Source organism: Botryllus schlosseri, chromosome 12 (genome assembly GCF_051294905.1).
Source record: "Botryllus schlosseri isolate E-star chromosome 12, Bs_hap1, whole genome shotgun sequence".
NCBI lineage: Eukaryota > Metazoa > Chordata > Ascidiacea > Stolidobranchia > Styelidae > Botryllus > Botryllus schlosseri.
Window position 1 is genome coordinate 14,834,771 of NC_137247.1, and position 11,898 is coordinate 14,846,668.

Below are 11,898 nucleotides of genomic sequence, written 5' to 3' on the forward strand. Positions count from 1 at the left end.
TCACATTTTGTATTTTGTAAAGTGGAGCATAGTTTCGGGATATGTTTACGAAAATTGTACCAACTATTCATTTTGCGTTAGTCATGATGGTGCGCCTTGAAATTTCCAAAGTCGGCGCCTTCCATCAGCTAGTAAAGGTATACACTATCTGACTAAATCAAGTACTTTTACAAATCTATACTTTTAGAAAATACTCGAGTACTTTTACAAATCTATATTTTCTACTACCACTTAAATTAGTTTTGACATATCTTGGATCTCGCTACTTATACTCGAGTACTAATGATAACTAATTCGCCCATCTCTGATTATCATAACCACAAAAATAGAACTTGAGACCTTTACCTTCAAGCCCGTGTGTGTCATGATGTGCCTTCTTAGAGACGAAGCCCATGGGAATGTTTTGTTGCACTGCGGGCATTTCCTTCCATGGAATGCTTTATTCTTAAACTTATCTTCAAGGTCCAAGTTCCCTGCAACAAATCAAACTCTCGTCGATTTGGAAAACACAGGAATAGGGGGCAGGATTATGACAGCGACAGCATTAAAATTGCAATCAACTACATTTTAAGTGATAGCCAAGAGTCATAGCGGAGAGTCTTAAACACGTATCGTATGAATCATATTCCAGTTACATGATATTGATTAGAAATAGTGCATGTGGCTTAGGGTTGTCCGAAATTTGGAAAATCTTAAAAATACCCCGTGATTGTGTCTCATTCTATAGATTATTGATAAAAAACAACAATGAGCCTGAAAGCAGCTTACAGGAAAGTCGTTTAGATTTCGGGCAAAGCGTTTGAAAGTAGCTGCTCAAGAATGGGCGTGCCGCCGACCATAAAGCGGGGAGAAGACTAGTAATCACATAACCACGGCGCTTGATTGGCTAATCGGCTATGCTTCAATGATCACGACAGCAGCAGCTTGCTGATTAGGTGTTCAATGAGTCTGCTACCGGCGGGGTATATGAAAGCGCATTGTAGGTAGGTTCGCAGATGATGATCTAAGATTAATTCAGGACATGCTGAGGTACAAAATACATGATGAACAAACAACAGCTGCTTCACAAAAACCTTTAGAGCATGACTGCTTTATTGCGAAGGAAGCGGCTGTAGTGTAGATGCTGTGTTTTCATCGAGGAAAAGCAAAGGCGCATGCAAGTGGTAAACGAATTCCCTGTTTCAACGGTGATCCATAATCAGTGAATACAAACATGAAGCTTGACTATGACACTATTCTTTGTGTGATCATATTGGACCCAAGTTGTAGTATATAGTTGAAGTTTTGAATGGTCTAGGGATCGACTGAATCAGCCGCTTATGCTTGGCAGATATATCTACTGCAAATTGAATTCACTTTTAAGTGTTGTCAAAGTCCCTAATGATGCTGCAGAAAAATAAGTGTTGTCAAAGTCCCTAATGATGCTGCAGAAAAGAGGTGTAAGGTAAGCACAGACTATATGCTGGATTTGATATCCAAACTATGCAGCATAGTATGTGCTTTTCTGCAGGATCAATAACGACTTTGACATACCACATATCCAGCATAGCCTGGCGCGTGTGCGTACATTACCACCTCTATTCTGCGTTATCATTAGGGACTTTAACAACGCCTACAAGTGGATTCAAGTTGCTCTAAGCATCTGATGAGAGTCAAGCATAACCCACTGATTCAGCTGATCCCTAGAGCATTCAAAACGTCACCTATATACTGCAGCTTCAGCCCAATAAGATTACACAAAGTATAGTGTCATTGTTAAGCTTTATATTTGTATTCACTGACGATGGATTTCTTCTGAAATGGTGAATTCGCTCAACACTTGCATAAGGTCTTTGCTTTCCCTAGATGAAAACTCGGCATGTAGGCTTCAGCCATTTCCTACACAATAAAGCAGTCATGCTGTAAAAATCTTTGTGAAGCAGCTGCTGTTTGATCATCATGTACTGCGTACCTCAACATGTCCCGAATTAATCTTATATCATCACCTGCCAACCTACCAACAATGCACATTCAGAATCCCCGCCGGTAGCAGACTCCTTGAACACCTAATCAGCAAGATGCTGCTGTCGTGATCATTGAAGCATAGCCAATTAGCCAATCAAGAGCCGTGGTTATGTGATTACTAGTCTTCTTGCCGTTCTATGATCAGTGACACGCCCATTCTTGAGCAGCTACTTTCAAAATCGTTGCCTGAAATCTTAACGGCTTTCCTGTAAGCTTCTTTCAGGCTCATCGTTGTTTTTTATCAATCTACAGAATGAGACACAATCACGGGGTATTTTAAAGATTTTCCAAAGTTTGGACAACCCTAATGTAGCTGTAGTAGGGATGGCTCAGTAAATAATAGTCAGCTTATGGATCATTTCTTAAAAATCAACAAATGCTGATAAGGTTAAGAAGTTCAACACGGTGGGAGTAGTTGTCATTAGGGCAAGTTTTTCTTGCACTAAAACCGTGAGAAAGTAGGACTTAATTTTAACGAAGGTTGCATGAAAAAATATAAAATTCCTCTAACAGCTACAAATATTCTGAGTATTTAGGGAGCTCCCGGCAGCTGTAAAAATAAGTGGCATAAATTTACCCTTGTTATCATTGAATATATGATAACGATTGACATAGCCATGTCATTAAAATTGATACAAGCCCACGCTATCCAACGATTTTCAGATGGGAATTTTCACACGGCAATATCCGCACACAGTAACGCAAGGCGTTTGAACAGGGTCCAATAGAATTTTGCCATGTATACCAACCTTGATATTTCGAAACGGGAATAGATCCGCTCGGCATGTCAACCATAGTGGGAAGCCCGGGAGAATACCTGCAACGCAACCCGAGTCACTACGCATCTCAAGTTGGAATCTCAACGGAGACGACATACCTCGCAATCGAAATACTTGTGTTGCTTGTAGTGTCCGTTTCAGGGTTGGTGTCGCCCTCTCCAAACATAGACTGGAGCAAGCTGTCTTCCACGTAGGAAGGCTCTTTGCCGTAGGTTGACCCGCGCTGCTTGCCGTCACTGCTGTAGGCCGAATCGTACTCGGGTACGGTCTCGTCGTTTTGTTGCGATATGTACGATGTGTCTTTTTGCCATGATTCAGTCTCCCCACGTTTCGACTCATTGTCTGTGAGAGATAGATGATTGATAACTTGCACCACAATTCAACATTATATCAACGTTTTTCATTAGCTGGCACGCTACAAAATTCAACCCGAAGTGCAGGTAAAGACTTCGAAAATGGACCAAATTGGCCTGAAATCGTAGACTGTGGCTATGTCCAAGGCCAGTTAGGGTTGGTAAATAGCAAACTACAACATTAGCCTCTATGAAGAGTAGAGATTAGCCTCACAATTGTGTCGCGAATGGACGGACCCCGAAAACATATTACTTCAGTGAAATTATTTTAGTCCAAATTGCTTTACAAGGTATGTGCTGTTACAGACTCTACATGACATGCCATTGTTTGCTAAATTATTATCATTGAAGTCATCTTCCACCAATTCCTGCATCCATTATCACCGGCTCACCAAAGTTAGGGGATTATTTTAATAACAATCGGTGGGGCAAGGCAGAAGGCAGTGAAAACGTCAACGACTGAATTTCAGCAATTCGTCGATTCGATTGATGATAGCAGCCACAGCTTGGCGGTCAGAGCAATGGTCTCATGATATGTAGGCCTGGTTTAAAATTGCATTGGCACGTTCCCAGATCCAGCTGTTGATGAGAAAAATGCACTTCACTCCAGTGACATTCCCCAAATCTCTGAAAATCGTTGTGGGAAACCTAGCGCTGACCCGCTGTGGCAAACCTCTAACATTGCAAAGCTGAACAGCAAAAAAGATTGATCCGAACAAGCTTCAGACAACAGTCTTCCGCTGGAAGCTAACTGCTAACAATAAGGCTATTTTGTGAATTATTTACACCGGAATACCGGATACTTTTAAGTTGGTTAAAGCTTAAAAACACATGTAATGGAACAAGGTATTCTACCCTCATCTTCCTCTTGCGAGATTTCGACATCGTGAGACCACTCTGTATTTTCACCGTTGAATATGCTTCCATTACGCATGCTTCCATCTGCTTGCAGAATAAATAGACATAAATTTTGACCTACTCATGACCATAAAACATCTTACCGTCATCCCTGTGTTCACCATCATCAGGCAAGTCGGTGTAGTCTGCGCTTGTATTTTGTAGATCCTCAGTATCTGTTATGGACAGAAGTTGAATTTCGAAACCGTGCAAATTTGGCACCAGAATTTACCATTGCTCGCATTGTATTCGCATTGAGGTATGTGATCCTGTAGAAGTTCTTTGGTGTCAAACGCTTTGGCACAGGTGTGACAGACGAATGTGGTTTCGCTCGCCAAGTACACTTCACCATCAGGCTAAAATAACAAGGGTAGGATCAGTCGGCACTACAAAACTATCCTTCGGCTTGATCAACAACACATCTCGGAATAAGATACGAAACAATTTTGTAGCTGAGAAATGAAATATTGGGAAAAGTTCGAAGACTAGACTGTCAACAGAATTCAAGGTTGTTTTAAGAGAGAGGAACAGAACTGCAAAATACAATTGAATAATAGATCCATATTGAAATAAACCCAAATATTTTCGGCTCCCAATAATCGAAGAAGTGAAAAGTCGCATCCTCCGAAAATATTTGGGTTAATTTCTATATCAATATATTATTCACTCCCCTAACCCGCGGTTATGCGCTGTAAAGTAAGCGCTAACACTAACAGCTCGATTGGTATATTCATGGCAAGTTCACCATGTGCCGTCAAGCCGCACTTCAAACTTCTGCTCAAACATTTTGACGCGATGGCTATCATTTAGGAAAATCCTAATACTATCTCACAAGACATATCAGAATACATATAAATCCCAGATATACTCTTCATTCTTCAGGAGAGAACTTGATGTCTTCGATCATCGATCGATATAAAATATGGAGATATTTTTCCATATTATAACACCGACATGACAGACTTGGATGTATCCTCACTGTTATACCCCTAGAAATCGAAAGAACCACGTAAGAGATGTTCTGGCTCGATGCCCAACTGAATTGGTGAGCTGACACTATCACTAAAAATCTTGTTGTCCATTGCGTTTGTTCCTACTGATTCAACATACACGCTTGACTTTCTCACCTGACCTATTTATGGTATATGCATCTCAAATGGATGCCACTCTACATAATGGACTCTTCAAGCCTGCAAAAAGGTGTTATTCTGTTGGTTATGATTGATCTTCTCAAAAGGTGACATTTCCTTGCAAGCAATAGTGTGGATTCATCCAACTCAAATTTAGCTCATTCCCTCTCTAAATATTAATTTGGGTCGGGTCTGTATACTAGAGGTCGACCGATTATCGAAATGGCCGATTATCGAGGCCGATATTTAGAGCTTTCCCGATTATCGATATCGGCCTATGAAGGCCGATAGTTTATATTGAAAAAAAAAAACTATTGGAAATTCAATGCTCCGTCTTATTATTCTTAAGAAATCGACGACGTAAAGGGTGATATATGACAGATTCACCCCTTCGGGACGATTTTAACTGGGTGAGCATTCTGAGAAACTATGCTTCCTGCATTACAATCTACCTTTTTTGTGCTGATCTGCAGTTCTGTATCATGTTTTGTTTTTTATGTTATCCCAATTTTCAACGAATGTGCACAATTAAGCAACAATTCTTTTCAATATCAGCTTTCTCGTTTGTTGTTCAGCTTTCTGTGGCATGAACAAGTGCCATCGTGCCTAATATGTAATATTTTTGGTGAAATTGTTCTCATCTCCTTCCATAATAATATCGGCCTATGATATCGGTTATCGGCCTGTGAGTGTGCCGATATATCGGTATCGGTCCGTAAAAATCAATATCGGTCGATCTCTACTGTATACAAGCATTTGCTTATGCTTTTGTCTATTGGCTGCACTAGATCTATCGTTTCTAGCATTTGCTTCTTGATATTTCAAATTCCACTGTTAGCTTATTTAAATTAAACATTACCTCACTAACAATTTGAGCTAACATCACTTTCCAATTCCCTTATCTCATTTCGACTGCATCATCAGCTCAACTTTCTGCATGGTTTGCTACCAGTAACGACTGGTAACTGATAAGAATTGGTAAAATCTGTCCTCGGGTCAGAAACTATTTGACAGATAGCCACTTCGAATACAAACATAACCCATAGCAAGATAACAGATAACGTACTACCGAAATCCCACTAAACGTACGAATCGATGCAATTTCTTTTTTGAGAGCACCCAACCAAAACAGATAATTCTTAATATAGAAATATGCATTAACCTTTACCTTACTAAATAATGTAGATATATTGACAAAGCTGGTAATAATAACAATCGGGAGATGCAAATGACGTGTCTATTTTCCAAATTTCTATTCTTATGTAAATTACTTGAATTAAAAAATCACAACTGTCAAAGTCAGTTCCGTTATTTTGGCGTCTCTCATATCTAATAATATGAATTTCCTTGTTCCTACGCATAACATGCACTTCATCCAGACAAATAATGGCTAGTTAAGAAAAATGGCCTTCTGTAATATTTCTACTTACTGGAATGTTAACACGTGTTCAATAGATGATCAAATAAAAAAGGCAAACACTCACCATGTCTGCCGAGGTGTCGGCAGTCTCATTCAAGGCAGCGCTCACATTCAGAAGGTTACCGTCCGGTTGGATCGGATTGAGAAAATTGAGTTGAGAGTAGAGAGCCACCATTTGTGCATAGGAATTGGCGGCGGCTTCGTTATAAGCTTTAATCTAAAGTAACACGGCTGGATAATGGCATCCATACGACGGACAGACCCAAGAAAGTATCGTAGGTACCTTCAGTAACGGTATCAATGGTATCATCTTTTTAGGTCGAGTATTATTGCCAGCGTGTGACGAATTTTCCATTCTTTCTGGGACCGCTGAATCACCGGCATCTTCCTCATGGGTATTTCTTGGTGACGACACATCAACCGTACGCGGACGTTTGCTTTCTGGTTGTCTAAAACTTGACCTCCTATGAATCAGACACCATTTAACAAATTGATTGCAAGTGGATTGATAAAATCAAGTTGGATTTTACCAACGCTACGCACCTAGCAAAACCGGGCCTTTTCCAGCGAGGGGTTTGCCGTGTAGTGCTCCTTACACCGAGACGTCCTAGATAATATTGATTTCAATTAAAACCTGATTAGAAATACAGCACATAAGTTGATTTAAAGATTCCTTTCATTTCAATGATAGGCTGTATGGCACCTATTATGGATAGAACATGACTATTTCAGATATATAAAGGTGCATTTTCGAAAATATATATAAGCAGCTACCGTGATTCCGGGGCTAATCGTGCAGTTATTACATTTCATTCTCAATACCACTCTCTACTTTACAAAATGTAAAGTGAAAAAATTCAAGATTTGCCAAAAACTGTTAGGAGGTAGAAATAGTACCGACTCAAACGAACGGTATAATGGTAGAAAAATATCAATTACCTCTGCTAAGATCAACGTCGCCCGTCGGTTCAGCAGCCGTGTCGGTAGTCATTGCTTCGATATCCAAGTTGAGCTCGTTCTGTCCGTTTCCGCAGAAGGTAATGATATTGTTTGCCTCTTGATGCGGTATGCCCGGGTGTTTGTGCATAATGTGACGCACGCAATTATTCCGCGTCGTGCATCGAACGGCGCACAGCTGACACACGAAGCTACAAAAGCAACGTTGGATTTGGGGATACTGTGGGTAAGCTAGCATAGGCTATACAACCCTTATGACTGAAGAATTCTATTTATAGACAGGAAGTATCGTTTCGAAAGTTTTTCCCATCACATAAGATATGAAGTCTTGATTGGCTTCATCATATAATCGAAAGGATCTAGCATTATGATGCGTATGTTCATATAATAGGGTTACCATATCTTTGGATCCGGGAAAGGGGACACTTTTTACAAATTACAAAATTCAGATTAACGGACCAGAAAAGTGCCGATTCTAGAATTTTTACGGGAAATCACGTTTGTTGACTAACAAAGAAGGTCAACTTTCCTACTCGAATTATGAATGACCCACTTTATCACAATACTGCTGTGGCGGTGACTAAAAAAGGTCATTTTTCCCGTTTTTCCAATTTTTCCAGTCAACCCTCACAAACTCCCGGCATCGCAAATTTCGCAACATTTATGACGTTTTTTAGTTCTGCCTGTCCATTGGCCTGGCTGTCAAAGCTGTAAAGGAGGACGTATTCTCAAAAAAGGGGACAAATCCTCCTAAAGGAGGACACATGGTGACCCTATTATATCTTTACAGTAGTGACAATGAATGCAGAAAAGAGCCCTGCAGTCATAGCTTTGGGCAGGGTTGCTTTGGGCAGGGTTGCCATCAACATGCACCAAAAACTTTGAGTAGCCTAATCGTGAGATGAGTTAATTTGTAAACTGATTGCTAAGCCCTAATCCCGGTATAAATGCAGAAAATTAGACAAACTAAGGACACAAGTCAATAAGGACATTATCTCACAAATAAGAACTAAGTAGTTTCATAAGACACCTACCTTCAAAACAAGGACATATCTTAGAAAGAAGACTGGTATGACAACCCTGGATTATAGACAATACAGTTGAAATACATGGAAATATTAATTTTAGTAAGTGCAACCGTGTGAAGGGCACAAATTTCAACCGTGAAATTCCTTCTTACTATGTATCTTGAAAGGAATAAGAATATTCGACTAGAGTAGTAGGAATCAAATCAATGTCAGATACTCGACATTGTCCGGTCCTACTGGAGACAGAATCGAACTCACTGTCTTTCCTCGTGAATCTTCATGTGTTGCTTCAAATCCACGTTGCACGAAAACGACTTCTGACACACCGGGCACGAGGAATTGCTGGCGGATATCATGTAAATGTCTTCCCTCGGCGCTTTTTTCAGTAACTCCCAGTCGCATTTGACCTGCGGATAGAGGTGGTTAGTAACAAAGTGCCCACCCATGGAATACTAGAGTAGGTTTTATTTAACATGCTTCCACTAGTTTTTCAAAAGAATTTCAGAAAGTAAAAAGTAGATTTGGGATATGTTTGCAGCAGTTTAATACGCGAGATTGTCATAACGACAGTATGAAACAGCCCGTATCACGTAACTGAATATTAGCGGTGCTCAAAAATGACTCTTTTATTCAAATTTCACTGTCTACTTGAAGAATTTGCCATCGTAAATACTAATTTTTCCAAATCCAATGCCTTGGTTTCCACCGGTTGGAATTGAGTCAAATTTGTTGTGCATTATTGTTCAAGACAACCTATCAACGTCATGGGGTGACCAGAAAAATTTGAAAAATTTTGATATACATTTTATTAAACAAATCCCAAATTTTCAACTAAAATAACTTTGCTTCCATTGGTTGGAATCGAGTTAAAATTGGTGTGCGGTGTTTTCTTGTAATTCAATCAAGTTTATGTAACTACTTGCAGACTTTTCAGACATTCATATCTTACTTCTTTATTACGTTTTGGCATGTCATGAAAATGTGTACTGCTCCTACCGTGATTCAGTGGGAATTCACCATGTTTGTTCTACTGTAGTGTCGACGCCTTTACTAGAACCTTTGTCTACGGTTAATGACTAACTATAGCAACTCACCGCCGTGTCCAATTCTTTCCTTTCGGTGATGTTGTGCCGCTTGCGCACGTGCCGCTCGCAGTTGGCTTTTGTCGTAAAGGCATAATCGCACAGTTTACAAAAGTAGGGTCGGATACCGCTGTGCGTCAGAAGATGTCTACAGCGATAGATATACCGCATAAGATATGTTGCAAGACCAATAATAACAAATATCAAATACTCTGCGATATATTAAAATACTTCAGAAGGCAGTCAAAATCAAATGAGTTACTACGTGGTATTATACACCACGTGTTCTACTATGCGATAAAACAAAGTCTCATGCTGGAAGTGGCCACAGCATTCACCATCCATCGTGTTTTATATAAGTACGAACAACGTAAATACTGTACAAATTGAAAATCTAGCAAGAAATTCCACAAGGCAGTACACATTCCATAAAGAAGTTCAAATGTCGACTATTGGCATAGCAGTAACTACATGTTCTCAATGCAGCGTTATAGGATTGAATTGGCTGATTTGAAGCAGACAGGGCTTCCTTTCCCATCTTTTGTATGTAGGAAGCCGGTAACATAACGTCTGAACAAAACATCTGAACTGGCTCCAGTCCCAGTAGGCAAATCGGAAGTTCATGGTGATTCATGTTGCAGATACAGTTTGATTAAAAAGATCCCTAGTTTCCCCCCTACATACCGCTACAATTTTTGATTGGCAACAGGTTGGTTATTTAGGAGTCAATCTACAGTACAGACTACAACATAAACAAAAACTCCAAACGTTATTACCTGATGAGAGCACTTTTTTCGTGCGACGAATAGTTGCATATTCTGCACCAGAACACGTTTTTATCCATCGCCATTCTATCGATGTCAATTTTATGGTTGGAGGGATGCTCGAATCTAAATCACGCGACGGAAAATAACGTAATAGAACATTCAAGAAACAACATTCTGTTTCCAATTTATACCTTCGGAGTATGACGCTGGGATCCAAGTCTGAAAAAAAAATTTTAGATCAATTCGATAGATGGGAGATATACGCCATGGTAGAATAAAACCCTGATGTCACCTAATAGTAGCCTATGCTCAACCAACAACGGGTTATCAACCAAAAATTGAATTAAGAGCAAATTACAGAATGGTTATATTTAATAGTTTGTTCAATAAATAAAGCCTGAGAAGTATTCGTCAAGTAATTAAAAAAGTACGATGGATTTTGGGTGGGTACTTTCAAAATTACTTGAAGGCTGTATGGCACTAATTATGGATATACTAAAAATAACAATGCGACTAATGCAAAATGACAAAAGATGCTATCAATAGTTACAATCAATGTTCCCTCTAAGCTGCGCACGTGCGCAAATGCGCAGTACTTTAACGGTCTCTGCGCACAGAAAATCTAAGTTGCGCACAAAAAATCAGAAGTTATGACCGTTTTTTAGTCGTTACGCACCGTTTTTCAAGGGCCTGCGCAGTGAGTTGGTGAGTGTGCGCAGACCCATCAAAAATTAGAGGGAACATTGGTTACAATACATTTCATACACCCCCTATCAAGAAGGTAACGGCTGAATGAAGGAACAGATATCGATTTCAAACAAAAACCAATGTAGTCAAGTGTGACGTGACAATGTGAATTTTAAAAACACAAAACAAGAGATTCTGAAACACTGAGAACAATGCAGGTCGAACGTGTGCTCAATAGATACAGAAGAAGTTTTACAAGTCAACAAGACGATCGGACACCAACTAAAGTGAAACTAATGACAGATGGAAGTTTTGAGGTTGGGAATGCTCTATTAAATGAATCTCGGTTTTTGGGTAGAAATCGATGTGCCTAACGCAACGACAGCGAACATATCGTCATTTTAGATTTGGCCACACAACGCATTGTTACCCAAATGTCCACTTATTGAAGAATTGTAGGCTGTGCATTACCAAACAAATGCGCTTTTGATATGGATTACACAGGGTTGCAATGACTAGCGCGTTTTTTTGGTGACACGCATTATTGTTTCAATTTGATAAAATGACTCGACTCGAGTCAATTTTTTATCGACCCGATTGTACTCGAGTCATTGTGCATGACTAGAGGTCAGGACGGCCAAGACAGACATTTCATTGCAACTCCCAAGAATAGTAAAGCTGCGACATTATTGGTGTCTCGCCATCAGTCTTGATACTTGGAAAATAGGGCCAGAAACTGTTGAGACTGAGGAAAATCGCTATGTTATGAACGCGAGCAGTTCTATATCACTCCA

The 11,898-nt window shown here is 39.8% G+C and overlaps 1 protein-coding gene across 4 annotated transcripts in view; it reads right to left on the reverse strand.

Moving 5' to 3' along the window:
* The window catches only part of LOC145452657 (uncharacterized), a 30,339-nt gene that overhangs the window by 9,243 nt on the left and 9,198 nt on the right, over positions 1-11,898 (reverse strand). For 3 of the 4 annotated variants that reach the window (XM_080330829.1, XM_080330830.1, XM_080330832.1), the window contains 14 exons: positions 10,609-10,636; positions 10,427-10,540; positions 9,663-9,798; positions 8,827-8,975; positions 7,523-7,731; positions 7,127-7,190; positions 6,867-7,047; positions 6,648-6,800; positions 4,266-4,389; positions 4,138-4,209; positions 3,992-4,081; positions 2,882-3,125; positions 2,754-2,821; positions 346-473 (listed from right to left, as the gene is read on the reverse strand). In XM_080330829.1, the coding sequence (XP_080186955.1) occupies positions 346-473; positions 2,754-2,821; positions 2,882-3,125; positions 3,992-4,081; positions 4,138-4,209; positions 4,266-4,389; positions 6,648-6,800; positions 6,867-7,047; positions 7,127-7,190; positions 7,523-7,731; positions 8,827-8,975; positions 9,663-9,798; positions 10,427-10,540; positions 10,609-10,636 (1,760 nt within the window). The remainder of the gene's footprint in view (positions 1-345; positions 474-2,753; positions 2,822-2,881; positions 3,126-3,991; positions 4,082-4,137; positions 4,210-4,265; positions 4,390-6,647; positions 6,801-6,866; positions 7,048-7,126; positions 7,191-7,522; positions 7,732-8,826; positions 8,976-9,662; positions 9,799-10,426; positions 10,541-10,608; positions 10,637-11,898) is intronic. The other variant, XM_080330831.1, reaches the window with a different exon arrangement.